The following is a 20,853-nucleotide window of genomic DNA, read 5'->3' as shown; positions in this document are numbered from 1 at the left end:
ATCCTTCATTTCATCTCATGTAAGTGTTTGATGTTGTTTTAATTTTTTAAAAATCATTTTTAAAGCACTACTTTAATTACATGTATAGATACTAATATACACACAATGCATGAGAATACCAGCTACACTAAAGCTTTATGAATAAATAGTTTTGATTTAGAAAAAATTTTCAATTTTCATACACAGATTCAAAAAGTGCTGTCTTTCAATGCTGTCAACAATGCAGATGGGTGTGAAGATGCTATGCCTTAGAAAACTGTTCTTCAAAAGTGGTTCTAGTGATAACAAACATATTAATATAAAAAAATGCAGAAAGTGTTTAGAACTAAATTATTTCATGAATTAGAGTGGGGGGGACTCAGTGTCTCTAAATTAATATTTTATATTATGTGACTTTAAATATTTATGTTAAACTAAATAATTATCCTAAGAAGACAGATGACTAGTTCATCCACATTTCTAAAGTTCATAAATTCAGATAGGCCTAAAAACATTCAGAGAGATATCCTCTTTGGGAAAGCGGGGGATGGCTTTAGTCAGGCACACCTACATTTGGGCTAATAGGCTATATTTAGCTAAAGGGAAGACTGATAATCTTCCATATAAAAAGTTCAGTGTAAAAGAGGAAATAGAAGTCAGATTGCAGGGGATTTAGGAATATTTGAATATTAGAAGATAGTGGACATAGAAACGTAATTCCGTTTGTTTGTGGTGGGGAAACAATACAAATATCTGAAAGATGAAATGTCAAGAAAAGGTATTCTTTTCTCACCATTCCCCAAACTCAACAAATGGGACACTTACTGACTAGAAGGAACCAGCCAAAGACAGAGTAGATGAAGTACCTACTATAAGACTCTTGCCTAACTCATAAGCACAGGTTGTGACTGGGCAAGAACTATCTTAGTTACCCACATCCTATTTTATCTTAACTCTTTGCTATCAGTTTATTCTTTAAAATTTCTTTCTTTTTATTGACATTATTTCCTTTCACATATACTTAGAAAAAAGAACCAGTACGTTTATGAAAAATAATTTTGTTGTAACATTTTCATAAAGGGACTACACTAGTAGATATATTACTTTTAACAGGAAAGATGAAGCATGATTTGGCTCCTTAACATTCAGGAATTAGTTGTATCCCCTCGCCAAGTTACAGAATCAGTGATTCAACAAATAATTCACCTCCCGACAAATCATTTGACTTAAAAATATTCTGCCTAAATTCCAGCAATTCATTGATCATAAGGCAAAACTAGTTTAAATAATGTGTATGGACAAAGTAACTTCTGTACTTATTAAAAATTAAAGTAGAAAAAGCCTTATTTCCCCATTTCACGCATGCCCTCTCCCCCCGCCATGACAAATGAGCATGATTAAATGAGATACTCTATAAAAACAGTCCCTTTGACTGGCAAAAGTAAAGTTGAACTTACTGAACATTAATGTTTTATTAAGAGGTAGCAATCAGGAGGAAACTCAAGTATATTAGATGAAGTTATATCCAAGATAAGCAATTTTTCCCAATCTGAAAAACATGGCAGTCAATAGCACCAAAAGAGGTTATGAATTTAATCACCTACCAAAAGGAGGGAGATCCTTGACGGGTACTTTCTTTCGTGAAGGATAAAGAGACACAGCAGGAACCTGCAGTCCTTGGTTGATCTTATGAGCTGGCTGCGGCTGCTGGGCCTGCAGCTGGGGTTGTGCTTTCTGTTGCGACCCTGCCCGCGGAGCCACTGGGGAGGTCTCAGACTTCAGAGGCTTTTTGTCACCAGGATTCTTAGGCACTGATAATTGTTTGGTTTGAAAATAGAGCAAGAAATTTAAGATGTTAGTAGCTACATAAGATAATTTTAGAACTGCATGAGCATTTTCTGCAGTTAGAATACTAAAATGTGTTTCTTTTTTCCTCTTGTCTATATAAAGGACAGAAATGAGGTTGGGGGAGAACTCTAGTTACAGAAAATATTAAAATACGACATGACAAAGATATTTACTTTATGAAACTACTTATCTCAAAAGATGATTATACTATTAAATACCACATTAAAAATAAAAATAGAATAATGTGGAAATGTGGATATTTCAGTATATTATGTGTGTATATACAAAAAACACAAATATATGATAAAAGCTTCAACAGGAAAATTGTTAGGAATTGTTTTTCTAAAATAGTGTCCAAAATTCCTTGACATATATGAGCTTATTTTTATTTAATAAATGGTATTAACTACAATCTTTTTACTATCAAATTCTCTCTCCAGTGGGGTAGAAAGATCTGTTAGCTAATAGCAGCCAATACTGCTCGAGTATTATACTGAGTATAATAACAACTCAATGACATATGTGTACTTCCATCTTACACATAAAGAAGCTAAAGATTAGGGAGCTCAAGTAACTTGCCTAAGGTGACACTGCTAGCATGAGGAACAAACAGGATTTGAACTCAGACCAATCTGACTTTAGAGGACAAGACACACCTTGCTTTTATAGTGTCCTGGGTAAATCTAATAACTTGAATCTTTTCAAATCATCTATCTACCTTTAAATTCTATAGATGGTATCTTCAGACCTACCCATAAAAGACCCAAATGTGTCCTAATGGAAAATGCCTCTGTATTACAAATAGAGATGCAAATTAAGAGAAAACTGCTCCCCACCCTCACCCCATTTCTAGCCTAGCTGGATTTTTAAAGGCTGGGAAGCTACACATTAGGCTGAGTTGTGGTTCACTGTGTAGCAGAATTACCGCTTTACACGGTAGCTGAACTTATTGCCAGGTGCTGTCTGGGCTGAGGGTATAAAAGGCAGCCAGCACACCTAGTTCTGTGCTCCGACCTGATAGGCCCCCCACCCTTCTCAGGCTGCCCATCACTTTGGAAGTATCTTTGTGAGAAAACAAGGGATGCAAATGGGCGAAACATCCATTGTGTCCCTTGCCTGCATCCTGGCTGTGTCCAAATGAAACCAAAACAACAGTCACCCTAAATAAGTTTAGAGTGTCGTCCTCCTCACAGTAACCCAGTTGGACATGAGACCCAGCTGCATGGTATTCAAAAGTAGCATTCAAGGTAAAGGCTAGTATGTCTCAGGATGCTACTTCCCCTTCTGCACTAAGCCCTATTTTGCCACCACCCCTACCATTGCACAGGAAACAAATCTGCATTCCAGTCAGATTCTGCAGCCACTTTAAGGAAAAACTCACATGTGTTGGTTGCTGGCTCACACTGCAGTGATAATGTCTGAAGACTCTCCTCATCCATTTCTAGCTCCAAATTGGACAGGTACTGCTTCACTTTTCGAGCCATTTGGGCATCTTCATAAAGCTTTTTGGCATTGAGAAAGGAACTACGACGTACCCGCTTTTTATGACCACCTGTCTGAGCAACATCTAGCACTGTTGCATTTGTACTACCCTGGCTGAGAGACCTGGAAGATGAAAGGGTAGATATGCAGCTCACTCTAGCATGGGATTACTTTATCTATGTGAAACGTGCCAAGACTTATATAAATATTCTATGTTCAAAAGGTCACATGCCTCATTCTGATAAGTAAACTGTTACAAAGGAATATAGAATAATATAGATTAAAAATTTTTTAAGTTAAAAAAGAATCATACATAGATATATATGTTTGGTACCTGTTCTGTTCCAACTAGGAAATTTTCTACTTTTCACATCTGTAGAGCATTCAAGGCAGTTCTCTCACATAAGCCAGCAAATAATAATTATATATAAAAGCTCATGCAAGAATACACAGTTACAATTAAGATTTACATTACATTTACTTCTCCTAAAGAGGATGTTTTACATAGATTTAAATAAAATTAGCTGCAATATTCACAATTGTTTTCTTATTCCTTGGGTTAAATGTAGTGAGTTTTTAAAGTAATATGGTCAATCCGTTAATAAAATGGTCATGCAAATATACACACATATATAGAGAAACTAGCACATGAATTGTTAAGAATTATTTTTAAAAAGAATTGTTTTATAGAATGAAAATAGTAGTTAGTTGAGCTGTAAAAAATTTAGTTTTAACACGTAGGGGCACCTGTTATATCATATATATTTACTTCTCAAATATCTGTGCAATAGTATTTAAATTGCACAATTTTTCCGTCTAACATCCTTCCTTCCCTCACCCCACTTTAGGCTTTTCCCATTTCAAAACACACAAATTATATTACAATAAAATCTTTCTGAAAGCTCAGAAGTATGCCTGGCCTACTGTTCCCCAGAACAATCATTAATCATTTCACAGCTCTCATGGATCATGACCTCAAAAGTAAAAGCCCCAACAGATTAAACTTGAAGTCAGTTTGCCAACTGAAATTCGGCTACAGCAAGAGGGTTAAGAAAAAATGCAAAAATGCAAAGCATCAGAAAATACAGCTGGTAAGAAAACAATGCAATAAGCAGAATAAGAACTGTGTGTGGGTATGCAAGATCTCCACCACTTACCCCAAACTCCTCCATTTCTTCTTCCTGTAAGTGAGAGCCATGGAGATTGAAGCATGGGTGTAGAAAGAGAGACAGAAAGATCACAAGCTCAGAAAGAAAGGACTAGACTTCTGGATAAGCAGTACTAGAAGCCCACAAACATTAAACTGTATAATTACCTCACACACACAACTTGACCAGAAATATTATTCTGCTCAAGAGACAAATATATTTAAATTTTTTGTTCTAAAAGAAGAGTGACTCCTGTTCTCTCCTTCACTGGATTAATCATTTTTTTACTACAGTGACAGCTAAATCCATTGTGTGTACATTGAGACAATACTGTTTGGGTTTTTCACATATTTTAGTTCATACTACCAATTAGGAGTTTTAGCTCTACAGTCAGTGTTCTGAAAAATAAGGAACAAATAATTGTGCCTCGTGTTCTGAAAAATAAGGAACAAATAATTGTGCCTCATGTTAAATGAAAAATGTCTGAAGGACAGACTGTTTTTACTGACAGTCAAAAGTGCACTTGATGCAGCATAAGACATTTATTCCAAATTAGAGCTCAATGGAGATTCTCAGCACGACCTAATAAAATACCTGCCACGCTACAAATACAAATATTCAAATTTTTCTCATTTCTGAGGAAGCTCTAAACTCAACCCTCTCTAATCCCACATGTGCTATTGAAGATGACACACTCACCGAGTCCTGAACATGAGGGCAGGGTCCATGTTAACTGAAGCCATTCGGCCAACATGACGAATTTCTTTTGCAATCATCCTTAGCTTCTCAAAATTGACCAGCCCATCGACCTTTGAGTCATTTCCTATAATTGGCAAAGAAGAAAAAGAGTATCAATGGCATTTATTCTGTGCTTCCCCAAGTGAAGACAGAAATCCTCTACTTTATATTCACCTTCATGAAGGAACGTGAGATCCTTCTTGATAACTGGGAATAGAGGGATAATGGGAGGTTGTAGGTTTTGACTATTGAGGACATTGCGATATTTTGCCATGTTTCTGGAAGGATCAAACAAGTCTTGGAGATCTTGAAATAGCTTTTCATATTTATTGGGAAGTTTTTCCCAGGTAGTTCGCAGTCTTGCCACTGGTGCCAGGTTTAGGCCACTGAGGGGAAGAAAGAAAAGTGGTATAAAATTAAATGACTCATCCTTATGAAATGAAGGAAGTAATAGTGTATTTTGATTTATTAACATATAACACCACTGCTGTATATACATAGCAATTTACAGAAAGATTCATAAGAAACTATTAGCAATAATTCTAGGTAATGAGAATGGAAGATGGAAGCAGGGGCAGGGGCAGGGTAGTTTTAGTTTTAGTTTTACTCTAGAATGTAAGTTTCATGAGGGTAGGATTTTGTTTTGTTGCTTTGTCTCCACACATAGAGCAGTGCTTGGCACATAGCAGGCTGGCCAAATATCTTATAGTAATAAAATAAAACAAAAGCCATAATAGTAATGAGAATATGATCAAACTCCTAGACAGAGAAAATGACTAATTTAATAATCACTATCAACATCAATATTGCTAATTGTTTCAGTCTGTATTTTCTTTCAGCCTCAACCTAAACACTCAAAAAGGAAGAAAATTAACATTTACTGGGCATCTGCTTTGTGCTGGCTGGTAGAACTCCACATACATTATATCATTTAATCTACCTTGGCATATTGTTGTTCTACAGAGAAATAAACTGATATTCAAAGAAGTTCAAATAATTTGCCCAAGGTCACAGAGCTAAAAAAAATAGTGGTGAATATAGATTCTTTTGGGCTCCAAATCAGCATACGTAAGATTTTAAATTAAGGTTTAAGATTAAGATTCAGACGGGGCCGGCCCGGTGGCGCAAGCGGTTAAGTGCGCGCGCTCCGCTGCGGCGGCCCGGGGTTCGCTGGTTCGGATCCCGGGCGCGCACCGAAGTACTGCTTGGTAAGCCATGCTGTGGTGGCGTCCCATATAAAGTGGAGGAAGATAGGCACCGATGTTAGCCCAGGGCCGTCTTCCTCAGCAAAAAAAGAGGAGGATTGGCGGATGTTAGCTCAGGGCTGATCTCCTCACAAAAAAAAAAAAAAAAAAAAAAAAAAAAAAAAAAAAAAAAAAAAAAAAAGATTCAGAGAAAAAGAATTGTTCAATATAATTCAATTAAAATCTACTACAATTACACAAATTATTTAGTGTTCCTGGATTGATATATATTTTTATTTTTTTTTAATTTAATTTTTTTTTTTTTTTGTGAGGAACATCAGCCGTGAGCTAACATCTGATGCCAATCTTCCTCTTTTTGCTGAGGAAGACTGGCCCTGGGCTAACATCCATGCCCATCATCCTCTACTTTATATGGGATGCCGCCACAGCATGGCTTGACACGTGGTGCGTCGGTCCGCGCCCAGGATCCGAACCTGCGAACCCTGGGCCGCCAAAAGCGGAGTGCGCGACTTAACCACTGCACCACCAGGCCGGCCCCTGATATGTAATTTTAATCTACAGATTGAATTGAACCTCAAGACAAATATGCTCTCTTACCTGATGATTGCAAACATTGAGTTAAAATTCTTGCATTCCCTACAGTGTAGTGCTATCTTGATGAAATGCTTAATGATCTTCATCCTCTTCAGCTGGTTTGTCTCTCTCAAAATTTCAGATGCTACCCAAAATGTTTCCTGGTTAATGACTTCTTCAAATTTCTTCAGGTTGACACAGCTGGTTTTTGATTTGAGTTTAAATAAATCATCTATATATTCAGTAGGTTCAATGTTGCGGAAGAGTTCAAAATTTCGCATAGAGAGCTGTGTGGCAACTTCAACAGTACTGAGCTGCAGTAGGGAAATCTGACTCTCTCTCAACAGCTCCTGAGCATCTTCATCTGAACAAAGGGTTTCTGTTTCCATGTTGTTTTTCAAGTAATACCTATGAAAAACACAGAATTCAAAGCCTAAGCAACAGTCTCATGATATTCCTTGAAAGAATAATGCTACTTTTTATAGAACGTTTGAGAGAACACTGAATTGAATGATGGAAGAATTCTTTTTGACTAAGATAGAGAATGCAGCTGCTGCCTCAGTCACCAGGTCATAGAACTACTTATCCAGAAGTCATTGATGGAAATTAACAAATCACATGGAATTTCACTGGTACCAGTTGTAATTCCTGCTTTCTAGATTACTTTGTGTGTTTTTTACTAAAAATGACAGAAAATAGCTAAATTTAAATTTTCAGTTTAAGTAAGGAAATAGACTCTAAAGAAGGAAGCAGAAGAGATCAGACACAGGTCATCATTCTGTTTTCCCAGAGAGAATCTGTGCTATTGATGGGTTCTCATTGGATCAATCCAAGTCTACTTATTTATTTAAATACCAAAGAAACCTATAAGCTATTTTCCTCTATTTGATACTATGAGTAGAACAACCCTAAAACAGACTTTAACTTTTAAATATCTGATTTTCATGAAAACTCTACAAGTACGTGGGGCAGGTATTATTCCTACTTGTTAGATAAGGAAACAGAAGCTGCCAAAGATTAATGACTAGTTAATACCAGTTGCAGAGGCAAGAACTCAAGAGTTAGTGCTCCTTTCTCTTTGTAAGCAACTTGTTGAAAATAGAATCCAGATGTTTGTCCTGTGATTTTTTTCCCAATTTTGTAGACCAATGCTTTCCCTAAGCCAAATTCCATGAAGGAAGAAACACAGCATAGTGCGAGTCCTGCCAAACTGGTCTTTGCATATTTTACCTAGGCAAATACGACAGAAACACATACCTTGGGCTGTTGACATTCATAGATTTAACATTCTCAATTTTGATTGCTTATGAAGCCCAGGACATTTTCTTGAATAATGAATGTAAATCATGAATCTGCACCTCAGTGGAGATTCGTAGAACTCCATCATGGTTACAGATATATCAACGTACATTCAAATGATAACGAGAAAAACCAACCTCCTAAAACAAAACTACCTGCTAGTGTCAGGGTTGGAAATAAAGTAAAAGTGAAGAAAAGTAAGAAAGTTATAGTTGACAGCAGGAAAACAGAAGTTTTGAATGAATCATATCATGCTTTAGATGTATAACATGAAAAAGTCAAGTACAATGAAACACTCCATATGGTGAGAAAAATAGAAAAAAATGTGATTTATGGCACTAGTTAATTTTCAGTCAGTGCAGAATCTAGTCATTATATGAGACCAAAACTTAACTACTTTTTCAACTTTCACTCATCTGTGCTCTGAGGATACAAATTACATATATCTATAAATGGAAATATCATTCAAGAGACTGACAAAATCAGTTACAATGTTTTCTTGCAAGTTACATGTGTGATACAAGCACTTATGCAGTAGGGGACCAAGCTTTGCAGCAACTAAAGTTTCATTCCAGAGTTAAGAAGTGTTTTTCATACAATAATAGGCAGCATCAGCCAACTACATTGTCATAGATGTCTCCACCTAGATAAATGAAGCTCTTAGAAAAGTTAGGTAGGCAAGAGCAAATGACACTAGAATATTATTAGAAAATGTGTTTGCGAATGTACATATCCAAGGAGAAGAAAGCATCAGGGTTTACTCTGTGACGGATGTAAATTCTGCCATTCTGCCAGGCCAGTGTCCTAAAGGGCGAGCATGAGAAGTTACTGCTGTACATAGGCCAGCAGTAACAACATTCAGGTCACAGTGCCTATGTTTTGAACAAGTTCTCAAAAGATCCTTGTTGAGGGTCAACAATCTACTGTGTCTGTTTACTTTGATACAGCAATTCTTGGTGAATGGGAAAAAACTTCTTTTCAATCTGTAAGGGTACTTACTCATTTTAAAAACCCTTTGAAAATGTCCATCTCTTAGACTTTGATGTGAGTTTGAAGAGGGGGGTAAAGAAATCCAATAGGATAGATATTGTGTACCTTCCACTCAGTTGTATTCTATCAGCAAGTTTGGAAAGCTGATCTGGAAGTCTTCTTTGTTTGATTACTCCCTCAGGTGTGACAGAGACCTCACATAGGGAATATTGATCTGGAGTGGCAGTCACAGCAAACTCCCTGATGGCCTGAATGACCACTTCCTTCGCTGTGGTGTCCTTACTGATCATGATGTATCGGCTTTGCTGATCAGCCTTAAAAACTCTTAACACTTGATCTGGCAAGTCTGGGGGAAAGAAAAGCCATACGTAAGTAGAAACGATTTTAATATATGGTAGTACAATTAAGCGAAGTAATCTGAAAAAAACTCCCTACAAAAGATAATGCTACTCTTTCACCTCTCCCTTACTATAGCTCTTCTTCCAAGATTCAGTCAGCTTACTGATATGCTGCAGGAACACATTTTCCCCTATAGATAACTGAATGATCTACAGACAAATGCAAACACAGCAGTACACAACAGCAGCACACAAGACTGTCAAGTTAGTTGCAAAAAATGAAAAATTTAAATCTAAAGTTCATCTTTATTATATTGAAAGGCCCATTAAGCTGACCTAAAATATGCCTTTTACTCTATTTAATATGACCCAGTAATACCTGCATGGTATGTGTTATCTACATTTTATGAAAGAGAAAACAAGTTCAGAGAGATTAATTTGCCCATGGCAGTATCAAAATAGTCTGAAGAATGAAAAAGAGCTGGTTCCAACTGTTTGAAATTTAAGGTTCACCCTGACTCTTAGCATCTGATATAATCTATGCCAAACCAAGAGAGATACATACAGCATTACCATTCTGTTAGAAGGGAAAAGATTACTACAATAGAACAAAGGAAGTATGGGCGGTGCTCACCAGGAGTAGTACTGAAGTCTAAAATGCGATGATGTGACTGCAGTAAATCAGGATTACTGGAGGATAAGGTGCCACTGACAGGCAATGCCGTGGGGATGTGCTTCGTCTGCCTCAATCCTACTATGCTGTCATCTTGAGACTGACCAATCCCAATATCACTGAACAAAGAGGAAAATTAGAAAATAAATAATCAACAAGTTAGAAAGTTATAACTCATCAAAATATAATAGACACAGACCATAAGTAAACCATATTTCATAAAACTTGCAGTTAATGTAAAAATATCATTAATAAATTTAGTTGAAAATTGCAAAAGCAACTACTGCTTAATTGTATCCAGCTCAACTTATTTTGCTGTTTAAGTGTATAGTATGTTTCTCTAGAACTTGTCTTTTTAACTAGACAAATCATAATAAATATTAGTAGTTTCTCACTATAGAAATATATTCAAGAAAAGATAAGCTCTAGTTACTGACTGAAAGAGATTTAAGAAAAAGCACATTAAGAATGCATTTAGTCTCACTCAACTGATGGCTTCCGCATCAGAATGATAAATTATTTTATAATCTGATCTTGAAGAACTGAAGAAATTGAGTAAAATGAAGAGAGGGAAAAAAAATCCAAACTGTCCCAATTTCATTCTCCAATGTTTCAGGGAAATAAATGAGATCACTATGGAGTCAAATATAAAAAAGCCCTGACACAGACATTATTTCTTAATTATACAGAGCATAAAAAAGCAGTGGTGCATGGTGACATTTCTTAGCATCAAAGAAGAGGCAATGGAAATCCAATGACTCACTTTTACTTTTAATTCTTTACTCAAAATTTCTAGTTATACTTTTAAGTTCCCAGAGACATACTGCTTATTATTGATAGCTACAAACCCATTTCCATTTATAAAAAGACTGCTACTGTGGACAACTCTTGAAACATGATTTAATAATATATAAAAATATTTCTAGATTTGAAGAGTCAACTGTTTCTAAAACAAAATATCAAAATAAAACAATAAGCATGCACACACAAAAAATAACTAGATCGTAAGCAAATGGTTATAGTTCTGGCTAGTTTCTATAAATAGCTTGAAACAAGGGGAAAGAAAATTATTCTAAGGTTGGGATGTAAACCAAGGTGTCATAAATAAATGGATACATTTATCATCAATTAAGTTTTCATACATTAGAGCTTGATCATATACCAACTAACTTTTTTTTTTTTTTGAGGAAGATTAGCCCTGAGCTAACATCTATTGCCAATCCTGGCCTAACATCCGTGCCCATCTTCCTCTACTTTCTTTGGGACGCTGCCACAGCACAGCTTGATAAGTGGTGTGTAGGTCCGCGCCCAGGATCCGAGCCTGCAAACCCCAGGCCACCAAAGCAGAGCACGCAAACTTAACCTCTATGCCACTAGGCCAGCCCCTATACCAACTATTTTTAATGGCTGTGCTAAAAAGAAATCTAGCAGCATTCTTTTTATTTTGGGGGGAAATGGAAATTATAGAAGTAAATAAGCAAGGGCAAGAGCTTTCTTTCTTTTAAAGTGAAGACAAAAATTAAAGATGACTTTAGTGTAAATTCTTCCAAATTCATAGGTAAGTCAATGACAAACTTAAATTTCCATTTAAGCACATATAGGTATGCATATATAAAGACAAAAAGTATTACTGTTCTGAGAAACATTAAAATCTTCACATTATTAGTGGAATTTTATTTTTCAACTACATAAACCAGTCTTTAATGCCAAAAATATTAGATGTAATACATGACATGAGACAACCACTATAGGCTCAGGCTAAAGATATAGCTCACTGGGCCACTCCTGGCACAAATGGCTATAAATACTAGTATAATCCAGGCACACCCAAAAAGAGCTGCCTTCTTAAGAAATGTTTCTTGGCAACATTTTAACACCTAACACGATGATCTAATTCTACTTTCACCTATATCTCTGTGAGGACATTGGGATACTCTTGGATTGAAACTACTTTATATTCAAGACAATTCAGAAATGTCTATCTCTAAGTACATCCTCTTAATGTTCAACTTCTCCAATTCCTCACTGTTACTAAAATTGGTTTTTGGTCTTTGTTGATTTTACAGTCTGTTGACTTATTCCCTCTTTTCTCTGGGTTCATCAACGTTTCTCTCTCTACTTACCTGACAACCATATCTGAATTCTATAATCCTCTTGCCTCACCCTTTTCTTCCCCCCATTCACATCCCTCTACCATACCTATTCTTGCCAACTTCATCATCCAGCATCTTAGCTTGTGTAATACTGAAAATGTTTGAGAGACAGAGAGAAAAAAACAACAACAGTATATCTAGAACATTTATCTGACTGACTAGTGTAGTGGCTTTGTCAAAAAAATATCTTCATAAACACATGCTGATTTCTAGGAGAGAAAAGTTAAAGTAATAACTAGTATTAAATCAAGTCTATCATATCAATATAATAGATCCTGCAGTTTACTGAGCCTTCTTTTAAATAAATATTTTTTTATTTCAATTGTATTACATATATGATTTCAAATAATTTTCATAATACTTAAATGAGTCATATATTTTCTTAAATACAAATCAACATGTTTCCTCAGTGTTTTAAAATCAACACATCTAATTATCTTTTTTCTTTTCCCTTCTCTAGCTTTTGAATATCTTTCTAAATACACATAGAACAAAATTATACATAGTATTCTCATACTGTGTTCCTTGCCAACATCTTGTACTGTGGATGGATTACATCCCAGTTCCTACATATCACATTTCTATTAATACTTGCCAGGGTCACACTGACTTTTGTTTGATTTTTTTTTTAAGGTTCATATTTAACTCATGGTCAAATATGACTCTAAGATCTTTTTTGTTATTGTGCTAATAATTCTACATCTAAGTAATTTATTTTTTATCCATTTAAAAATAAGTTTTTAATCAAGAAGGTCACTTTAAAAATTGATTTGTATTTTCTGTAATGCCAGCAGGCCTAATCCATTGTCTCTTAGAAACTTACTCAATACAAACATACTCTCAAGTCTATAAATAAAACCATCATATTCATTGCTTATCCTTAGGATTCTGCTGTAGACTTTTTTTTTAGCTGATATGAAACAACCAATCATTAGAGTTCAATGGGGAAGACACAAGTTTGACAGTCAACTCATCAGTAGTCTATTCTAGGCTGGCCATATCTATCTATCTAATCTGGGGATGAAAATTTTATCTCAAGTGGAACTGAAAAAAAAGAAATGCATGATACAGTCCTGAATGTCTACATCTACTGCTCCTCTGTAGGACCCATTAAACTATCAAAGAAAGAAAATAACCTATTTGTTTTTAAGTTATCTCTTATACCATTGTAGTTTGAGGAATATATAATAGATGAATTTGGCACACCCATGTTATTTAATATTAAAAAAATTTTTGGCTGATGATAATTGAGTTTTATGAAACATCCCTAGACTCAGAAGGAGTTAAAATGAAGAAATAAGCAAGCAAACAAGCCAACAAGCAAAGCTAAAAAAGTGTGACACCTACGACTTCATCTAGTCTGAGCTCCTGGCATAAATAAACAGCCAAGAAGAGATTCAAGAATACACCTGACATTCTGACTGTAGAGCCCAGTGGGAGGAAGGAAAGAAGTTCTGTGCTTGGTTGGTGGTATCTTGGCAACAGTTAAATAACTGAAAACAAAAGAGAGAGGAAAAAGAGAATGGCAAGGATGAATAATAGCAACTGGAAGCAATGATTTGGTTGGCAAAGAGCCGATGCTGATGGTAGACAAGATAATACAGAAACAAAGAAACAGTAGCAAAAACAACTCCAAATCATGGGGGAGACAGGAGCAAACACATATTCTTATTTTTTAAAAGTCCAAATCAGAAAAAAAATAGTTCAAATGAGGAGTTGCTAATCTATCTCTAATGAAGATTGAGATGGGCAAGTAAGTGGAAAAAGGGGATTAAAACAAACTCGATTGTTTAATATTGCTTCTAAGATAACTCATCTGTAAAAGCTTAAAACATTTTTTAGATTCATATGCAAATTAACTCTATCGCTACCTTTGCATATCATTTTAACACAATAAAATAATGCACAGAAAATTTATATAGACACTTACTTGTATGGTTTCTGTGGCAAGATACTGATCCGAGTTTTGTCAAGTATCTTTTTTAGCTTGTTCCTTCCTCCAACAGTGTTGGCTTTACTTTTTTTATTTACTTTTTCAAGTCCTATCACCTGTTCTACATCTACAGCAAGATCTGGAATGGAGTAACGACTGGCCTTTTTGATGTCTCCAATTTTAGGAAGGTGAGGGGCACCATTTCTTTTCTCTTCTGACAGTCTTGTTAGAAGTTCTTTAAATACTAAAATAGAAATAAACAGCACAAAACAGCCATTACGAGAAATCAACAATTCAAAGGCAATTGTGGAACTTGGAAACAGATGAGAAGTATAGACTTCGACTATCAAAACTGTAATCCTGTAGAAAAACACTACTCCAATGAATGACTGACACCAAGAATCTGCTTTGTATGTTGCTCTGCCACTTCCCCTCAGAATAAGTTAAAATAGAGTGGTACACTCTATAAATCTATTGATATTTAAAACATTTATCAATAAAAACATTGATAAAAAATAATTTTTATGGTCCTCAAATCAGTAGATTTTGATTTAGATCTAATTACACACTTACATAATTAATTCTATATGCACTTTACTATAAATATTCTGTTTCTTATGACGTTTGAAATATTACTTATAAGAAAGACTTTACATGATTAAGACCTAATTGTAAAAAAAAAAAAAAAGACCAAAAGGAGAAAAATGAAAGTATGCAAAAATACTTACCAAATAAATTGGTTTTCACAGTGATAGATAAGTGTGTATTATTTCTAAGAATTTCCATGGCTTTTGACAGCTGAATATTTTCAAAGTTTTGACCATTTACTTCTAATATCTAGAAATAAAATTATAAAATTAATTTCAGTATCCCAACTGACTGAAGAAAAAAAGACACCAATATTCACCCTTACGTTTGGATTTGGAAATCTCATACCTGATCCCCTCGTTTCAAGCCTGCTTCAGTTGCTTTGCTGCCTGCATCTACACTGTCGACAAAGATTCCGAACCCCTTCTCGGAGCCTCCAAGTAAGATAAAAGGCAAAGGAGATTCTCGGGAGGGTTTTGTTAACGTCATCAATCTTCTTTTTGCTTTAGCTGCACATGCAATATTTAACAGCCTTAGATGTCCACCCATTTTCTATAAGAGTTCAGAAAGAGTAGTTTCAAAGGTGGGCTGAATAAAATGAACTTAAAGCTGTTGTTTTTTTAAAAATCACAAATATTACCTCTCTTTCCAGATTATTTTCAAATTCTTCTAGAAAGTGAGTCATTGCAGGGTCTCCTTCAAAGTCATTGAAGTGATTATTCACCCACAATAATACTACCCGTGTAACCTGGAAAATCAATTATTTTCAATAGGTTTTCTTAAGTGTTATAAAAATTTGCAATTAAAGTCATTTCAAATAGATATCTAACAAACAATTTTCCTAATAACAATAAACAAGAAAATAAACTAACAAAAACAAAACCTCTCAGCAAGGATTTTTCTTAGCAAAGATTTTATTCATAAGAAAATAACCCTCTGAAAATATGTATTTATACTTTGAATATAGACTTTACGTTATTTTGCCAAGAAGGGTTTTGAATCTATGAAGGATGGTAATTAACTTACATTTGCTTACTCTCAAAATATATTTGAAACAGGTCACGATAAAAACACAGCTTATAATAAAACCAAAATAAATTAATACAAGACAAAAGAAGACAGAAACTAAAAAATAAAGGTAGAGGGCAGAATACACAAAAGGAATGAATAGTATTAAGCCTAGAAAGATCTAATACAAGGGAACAAGTGGTAAAAGGAAGGAGCTAGCTGGGAGTTATTGGGAGTTACATATTATTTGCTACTTTAAGATTTAGGAGGCTTTTAACACCTGAGGTTCTTCAGGAAAAATGAGTAGCCTTTTCTTACGCTGCACACGTGTTTTCAGAGCCCTACACCTTTATACAAACCAATACACACACTCACAGTCATGGAATGTTTGTTTTGTACCCAGCAAGAACTATGTGACATTCATTAGACTGTAATTTCCATCAACTTTATCTGTTATGTTCTAAGGGCATCCTTAATACTACTTATAACAATACCTGTTATTGTTAAACAATAACAATTAAAAAATTCTCAATAAAATTTGACTAAACGAAGTGAGTATAATTGCAACTTTAAATATAAAAGTACTGGTTTTATGGGGCCGCCCCGTGGAGTAGTGGTTAAGTGCGCGCACTCTGCTGCTGGCGGCCCGGGGTTCAGATCCCGGGCGAGCACCAATGCACCGCTTGTCAGGCCCAAGCGGCTGTGGCGGCGTCCCATATAAAGTGGAGGAAGATGGGCACAGATGTTAGCTCAGGGCTGATCTTTATCACCAAAAAAAAAAAAAAAGTACTGGTTTTATTTTATATGAGTTTAATTGTCTAAATTTTGAATAACAAGGTAAAAGAAATTTTCTGTAGAACTGTTTTCAAACATTTATGAACCTCTTAATCAAAGTGAGAAAATTAAGTACACTATTCTAGCAATAAAGAAACAGAGGTGAAAGTATATAGTTAATTTTTAACTACAGTTAAAGTACTGTTTATAGTTCATATACTATGACAAATCACAGTATATAACCTGACTAATCACTCAGGAGTCAAGTCTTGATATTTACATTAATTTTTTAACCATTTTTCAAATTTAGGAAACCCAGAAAAGCATCTCCTTTGAGCTATATCTAACACCTGACCTTTTCATAAAATTAAAATTCTGTAGCTGAGAAGCCAAGTTAAAAGTCTACTAGTCATATTACCAGTTAGAAAAACAAGATTCATAAATCATAAATTGAAGACCATCAACTAGCACCACCAACAAACAACCTTTAAGATGTATTAAGTGCTTGCTGTGAGGCAGGCACTACCTAAAGAATTTTACTTCTGTTAACCTTCACAACCCCAAAAGGATGCTGATTATTCATTTTATAAGTAAATAAATGAGTGTCAGGAGGGTTAGATGACGCATAAGGTAAATGGCAGAGGAAATACTCAAACCAAGTTTTTACGGCTGAAGAACTCGGCTGAGATCTTCTAGGCTTGCAAATCTCAGAATATGAAACGAAAAGCATTACTGTCCAAATGATTTCTCTAAGGCCACAGAGCTAGTTAGTAACAGGACAAGCAGTAGATCTTGAGGTTTTTCACTGTTAGTCTCCTGTTCTGGATTTTCCTACCTCACCTCTCCCAAGTCTGTCTCATGTAAAGCAGACTGTCACATGGATAGGAGAGATGAGTGCACACTATGATTAACTCTCAAACCTCTTAAGACTATGTAGTTTATCATTCAATCCGGCCTTGACAGAGCTCTTAAGAGCTACTAAAGACGGTCTGTTTAATATCATTACTGGGGCCTACCAGCCAGCAATGGTTGTAATGAAATGCTGCTCTGGTGCCAATTTAAAAATTATAACTTTTATCTGGAGTACACTGACCATCTACTGAATTAGAGAATGCAGATTCCCATGGAACCCAGATGTTTGAGGGTTGTGTTTTAAGACGTTCCCAAGAGAACTAAACTTTAAAATTTGTTGGCCAAATAAAAAAAGACAAAATCGTCCCATTTGCAACAACATGGATGGGCCTGGAGCGTATTATGTTAAGTGAAATAAGCCAGAAAGAGAAAGACAAACACTGTATGATCTCACTCATATGTGGAATATAAACCAACACATGGACAGAGAAAACTGGACTGTGGTTATCAGGGGCAGTGGGGGTGGGGGGAGGGGGGTGGGCACAAGGGGTGAAGGGAGTCATATATATGGTGATGGACAAACAAAAATGTAGAACCCAAAATTTCACAATGTTAGAAACCATTAAAACATCAATAAAAAAAAAAAAAATTTGCTGGCCAATTTATTGGCCTTTGCATTAAAAAAAAAAAAAAAGACATTTCTAGGGCTGAACTTAGAAATCAATAATAACAACTAATATTTGTATCACTTTCTTTTTTGCTTAAAACGTACATTCTCTTATTCCATTAAAATAATTTGAACATAACTGGCATGACAGATATATATATATTAAAGTATCTTTAAGTTTATATCTGAATATTTCATATTTAAAACCAAACTAGAATATATTTTCCAACCTTATCCCTGAGGCTCGGGTCATTAAACCACTCCAATAACTTTTTGCCCACTTCCATTGGGCTAGAAAGAAAAGTCCTGTAGGTCAACAGGAAGTCTTCTATGAACGTTGGATCCACCACCGAATGTTCTTCCACCAAATGCATTGTTAATCTTTCTGAGGTGCCCTATAACAAACAAAAGGTTTAATTACTATCCTGCATAAATAGCATCTATATGGTACCTTGATTTCAAATCTTCAACATAAGATGAACTGGGTAGTAATATATATAATAATTAATAAAACTGCTGTTCATCAGGAAATATAAAGATTTTTTACAACTGGTAGCTTTTAAGAGAAGTTCCGCAGAAAAATGGGGTAGGGGGACTCTTAAGTTGTCATAACTCAAACTACCCAAAAAAATCCTTCCCATGGGATGGGGGCGTGTTTGTCTCACCTTGATGACGATGTGTCCCTTTCTTGTTCCAGTTCGATCAAGTTCTCGGTGTTCTTTCACCATAACAATTTCTCCTTCTTCCTCAACTTTTTGCATGTTCTTTTCTACTTGGTTGAGAATACGGCAGTAATCTTGCTGGGCTATGCAGACAAACTGGAATAAAATATAAGTCACATGTTAATGATAAAGTGCTTGCAAGAGACCTAGCAGTACTAATAATTCAGTATTTTAATTATTTAACCCTGACATTTTTCCACGTCTTTCCCATACTTTCTAAATGAGCACAGTAATGAACCTTAATCAGACTTCTCTACTTTTTAATGTATTTCTTCCTTGATCAAGAAAAGTTTCCTTTTTAGAATATTTATATGTAGTTTATATTAAAAATCCTAACAATTTTAAAAATCAGAAGATAAAATTAGAAGAGTCCTGTCTCACATTTCTTCTTTGACAATTTAAAAACATTGGGTGAAGGGAGTGGCATTTTAGAAGGATAGATACAAAAAACATTACTACCATTTAATGGGTTTTAAAACTCTGAAAAGAATTTAAAAGCAACAATTTAAAAATAAAGATGGTTTCAGTAAAAGACACTGAAATTCAAAGATACCCATGAAGTAGATATTATAAATTTGCTAATTATATTGATAAGAAATCATTTTAGAAAGTCTGTTCAAAAAAGGTCCACAAAACAAGCCACGAACTTGCTAAGCTCAGTATTTCCTGTAACTGGTATCAAGGATAATCCTTGCTCTTAAAGGAAAAGTTAACAATAATATACACATCAAGCCATACTCCAAATACAAAACATTTCAGGACTTAGAGCAAACCACTCAATTACATTTCTTAGTAGTTTTAAAGGAGGTTAAGAATGAATTACAGAAATCACTTATCACACAAAAAAACCAGAGGCCAGTGAGGAGACAAGAGCAGATTCTTAAGTAAATAAAAATCATTTTCTTCTCTGAATTTTGAATAATTAAATTCTTATTTAAGAAATCACTTAGGAATGAAAAAAGCCTGGACATTTCTTTTTCTCCTTTAATGTGAAAAGGTGAAGAAAAAGGGAATGGTTATATTATAGCATATAAAGCTAAAATATGATACAGCCATCTAAAATCATATTTTCATAGGACATTTAGAGTTCTGGCTTAATGTTCATGATACTACATTAAATTTTTTTAAAGATGCAAAACCAAATATTGTAATAGTTATAATGACAACGACATCATCACCATCATCATCATCATCACAGTGCAGTAGCCTTACCGGAACTTTCTCAATTTACCCTCCCAATCATCCCATAAGGCAGGTACTACTATTATCGCCATTGTACAGATGAGGAAACAGCTATACCAATGGCATGCTAATTTGCCCAATGTCTCATAATTACATGCTTGCTAATTAAAAAAAAATTATACATAAATATCAAAATCTTGGAAGGAAATATAACAAAGTGTTTATTATTATTTCTGAGCAATACAATTACAAGTGATTTTCATTTTATTTAATGTACTTTTTTATATTTTCCATACTTTCTGCATAATCAATAAAGTTTTTAAAAAGTAGTAGCAGCAGCAGTTCACACTTGAGAAACAGCGTATTACAATATTAAGTTTCTTTCACTGAGTTGGTTGATATAATCTCATTAATTTTTCTATTAAGAGTTTAGAATCAAAAAGTTAAAATTCAAGAGACATAGGCTTTTCTTGTATGTAATTATGCATAGTTTAATTAATTTTTAAAAATAGCTTAAAAAATAACCCATTTTCCTTAACACTGGTCACAGGTACATATATATATGTTTTGAAATACAGAGTCTCTTGTCTCAAAAATATTTTTATTTTTTTATTTTTATGGGACAGTAAAATTGTTCCCCATGTCTCCAAATAATTTTAGGTGTTCTTTCTTATACTCCGTTTTAGAGAATATAATTATAT

General features: G+C 34.8%; 1 protein-coding gene across 13 annotated transcripts in view; it reads right to left on the bottom strand.

Moving 5' to 3' along the window:
• RAPGEF2 (Rap guanine nucleotide exchange factor 2) overlaps positions 1–20,853 on the bottom strand; it is a 243,044-nt gene that overhangs the window by 10,162 nt on the left and 212,029 nt on the right. For 11 of the 13 annotated variants that reach the window (XM_058550277.1, XM_058550284.1, XM_058550280.1 and 8 more), the window contains 14 exons: positions 18,914–19,066; positions 18,479–18,643; positions 15,588–15,695; positions 15,296–15,499; positions 15,088–15,196; positions 14,357–14,603; positions 10,235–10,392; positions 9,368–9,608; positions 6,998–7,381; positions 5,370–5,581; positions 5,157–5,280; positions 4,467–4,490; positions 3,209–3,432; positions 1,584–1,790 (listed from right to left, as the gene is read on the bottom strand). In XM_058550277.1, coding sequence (XP_058406260.1) covers positions 1,584–1,790; positions 3,209–3,432; positions 4,467–4,490; positions 5,157–5,280; positions 5,370–5,581; positions 6,998–7,381; positions 9,368–9,608; positions 10,235–10,392; positions 14,357–14,603; positions 15,088–15,196; positions 15,296–15,499; positions 15,588–15,695; positions 18,479–18,643; positions 18,914–19,066 — 2,560 coding nt within the window. The remainder of the gene's footprint in view (positions 1–1,583; positions 1,791–3,208; positions 3,433–4,466; positions 4,491–5,156; positions 5,281–5,369; positions 5,582–6,997; positions 7,382–9,367; positions 9,609–10,234; positions 10,393–14,356; positions 14,604–15,087; positions 15,197–15,295; positions 15,500–15,587; positions 15,696–18,478; positions 18,644–18,913; positions 19,067–20,853) is intronic. The other 2 variants (XM_058550279.1, XM_058550283.1) reach the window with 1 other exon arrangement.

Source organism: Diceros bicornis, chromosome 11 (genome assembly GCF_020826845.1).
Source record: "Diceros bicornis minor isolate mBicDic1 chromosome 11, mDicBic1.mat.cur, whole genome shotgun sequence".
Lineage (NCBI taxonomy): Eukaryota > Metazoa > Chordata > Mammalia > Perissodactyla > Rhinocerotidae > Diceros > Diceros bicornis.
The sequence above is the reverse complement of the archived record's forward strand: the minus strand, read 5'-3'. Positions and strand labels throughout refer to the sequence as shown.